The 2531-nt window shown below is 35.8% G+C and overlaps 1 protein-coding gene across 1 annotated transcript in view; it reads left to right on the top strand.

The window, feature by feature from the left end:
- LOC107728609 (scm-like with four MBT domains protein 1) overlaps nt 1-773 on the top strand; it is a 10516-nt gene extending 9743 nt beyond the window's left edge. The window contains exon 7 of the mRNA XM_016538842.1: nt 661-773. Coding sequence (XP_016394328.1) covers nt 661-773 — 113 coding nt within the window. The remainder of the gene's footprint in view (nt 1-660) is intronic.
- Nucleotides 774-2531: the final 1758 nt, after the last annotated feature.

Below are 2531 nucleotides of genomic sequence, written 5' to 3'. Positions count from 1 at the left end.
ATAATATACACAGTACACACACATATTACGTAAACAAAATCTTTTATTTTGGATGCGATTAATCATTTGACAGCACTAATTAAAAGTCCTTTGAAATTTCACTTGATTGTGTAGTATATAAAAAAAAATTTCAAATTAGGATTAACTACACAGCGTGGGATTTTGTTACTAGCATGTCCAGTTTTCCTGTTTATGTGCTCAATGCTGTAACAAATCAAGCACAACTAGCTTTTGAAGAACGTAAGTGGTCAGTGCAGCTAAAACCATGGAAACAGAAGCAGAATCTAGAAATAAATGTGAATGTTTAGGGTTGTTGTTGCTGCATGTTTCTGTGGCTAGATGATTGAATGAACAGACCAACAGGATTCACAGTAGATTCTTCCTGACCTATTAATGTGCAAATCAACTTAACTGTTCCATGCTGGAAGTTTAGATCATGCACAAAAAGGCAGGTAGCCATATTGTCCTCCTAAGCGCTACTAAAGTACTTTTACCCTAGGAGACCCACATATTACAGTTCAGCTAATCAATACTAGGGATTGGTGGATGGGGGAAGGGTTTACAGGGGCTTAGAACAGAGTCCACTAGCTTTTAGAAGATAAACACATGTGATGTGGTCAGCAGAGAGGTGATCGTGTCTTTGTGTATGTTTGTTTGTAGCTCTGCTTGCCCTGCGCACTGAAGCTGAATGGGAGGAGGTTAAGAAGACCGTCTCCTCACAGGTTCAGGACTCCAGCATCAACGAGGAGTTTTACAGGGTCAGTAAAGGCTGATTAACTACCACGTGTTTAGTAGAACTTGACTTTGACTCCAATGTTGCTTGTTTGAACCCTGTTGGTGCGATCCATAAACTGGAGAGTTATGGAGATCCACTGTGACCTTTGTGACCTTGAGCAAAGCACTTAATTGCAGGTTGCACCAGGGTGACCATCCATGTAGTAAATGTACTATAAATTAGTTTGGATGGAGGCATTTTTGGGAGCTGCTTACACAGAACATGTTTTTGCGTTCCACTGCGCAGATTTTTCTATGTAAACATGCACTTGACGGATATCTTTGACTCTTGCTGTAGCATCTTTTAGAGCATGTGCACATGAACACTGTGTCAAGTTAAATGAAGCTCAACTTGGAAAAAAAAAAACATCTCTTGAAACTTTTTCCCATTCCAGTGCCTTATGTGTTGCCCCAAAAAAGGCATTCTGTGTGAAAGATCCCTTAAGCCCAAAGTGTGTTTCAGCTTAGATGTGAATACTTACAGGGATGCAAACTTGTCACCTTTCAGCGAAATTCGCCGTTTTGAATTCAAAATGGGTCATTTGTGTGATTTCGTGTAGATCCGTCCTTTCTCATCTCAATTCTAATCTGTACCCGCTCGAACTCACCCACTATCAAACAGTCCTGCTTGTTTTTTATTTGTGTGTGTGTGGCTCTGGCTTCGCATGTTTACATAGTTGTACACATTTGCAGATCTTCCCATTATAACAAAATGAAAAGAAAGCATACACGATGTACTGTCGCAATATTGGAAATATTTCTGTTTCTGTTCTTTTTAAAACAAAATCGGTGAGGAGTAAGCTAATAACCTAATCTTTTATTATCCTCACAGCGCGTTATGCGTTATGCTATGAAATTATTGCGGGGCAAATGAATTGTAATTTAATAATAAAAGTAACCTAATAATTATAATAATAAGCCTAATAATAAAAACAAAACTACAGCAGCAACAAGTCTGTGTTGACTGAATATATTTAGCAGCTTCTACAGTTAAAGATAAAGATCCTGCTCTGGCATTACTTAATAGTCAATTTGTAATAAATCCAAAAGCAAGTCATGTACAAACAAACAAACAAAAACTAGGGAGTGGAAATGGCAAAGGAACTAATGAGTGATTCTCTGCTGCCATCTACTGGATATTAAAGGTAATTTCATGTCATTTTCATCAGTCTTTGTTTTCCACCAGGAGACAATTTTTTTCATGTCATCTTTATGAATGAAATGGGAATCTTTAAAGTGAATTTTACTGCACAACTATAGAGTTAAAAAAAATTATAAAGGGTGTAAAATATTATGTTTAAAAAAAGTTTAAATGCATATATAAATGCATATATAGTATGCATGTTATGTAAACTTTTCCATAACTATGATCATCAGAATATATTGTGTTAAACACTGAATCCCACAATGCATTGTGCCAGACAATCATTTCCAGTATGACAACTGTCAGTTCTTTATTGACTCATTATTCGATCGCAATTTATATGCATTTTACGCAAAATTAGATTACTATACAGAAGACGATAACTGCCCTAGTGAGGAATAAATATTTCATGCTAAGTATGCTACAAATACATTTACATATTTATGTACTTAATAAAAAATACCCTGCAATTGTACTTTTAGTATGCTAAACTGGTATACTTAAAGTCTGCTAAATTGGAATAACTAATTTTGTGCTTAATGCATTTTAATTGTGCGGAAATACTACTGAAGTCCAACTAAAAATGTATATACTTAAGTATATTTGATTCTGC

Source organism: Sinocyclocheilus rhinocerous, unplaced genomic scaffold, assembly GCF_001515625.1.
Source record: "Sinocyclocheilus rhinocerous isolate Xijiao unplaced genomic scaffold, SAMN03320098_v1.1 scaffold757, whole genome shotgun sequence".
Taxonomy (NCBI): Eukaryota; Metazoa; Chordata; class Actinopteri; order Cypriniformes; family Cyprinidae; genus Sinocyclocheilus; species Sinocyclocheilus rhinocerous.
The sequence above is the reverse complement of the archived record's forward strand: the minus strand, read 5'-3'. Positions and strand labels throughout refer to the sequence as shown.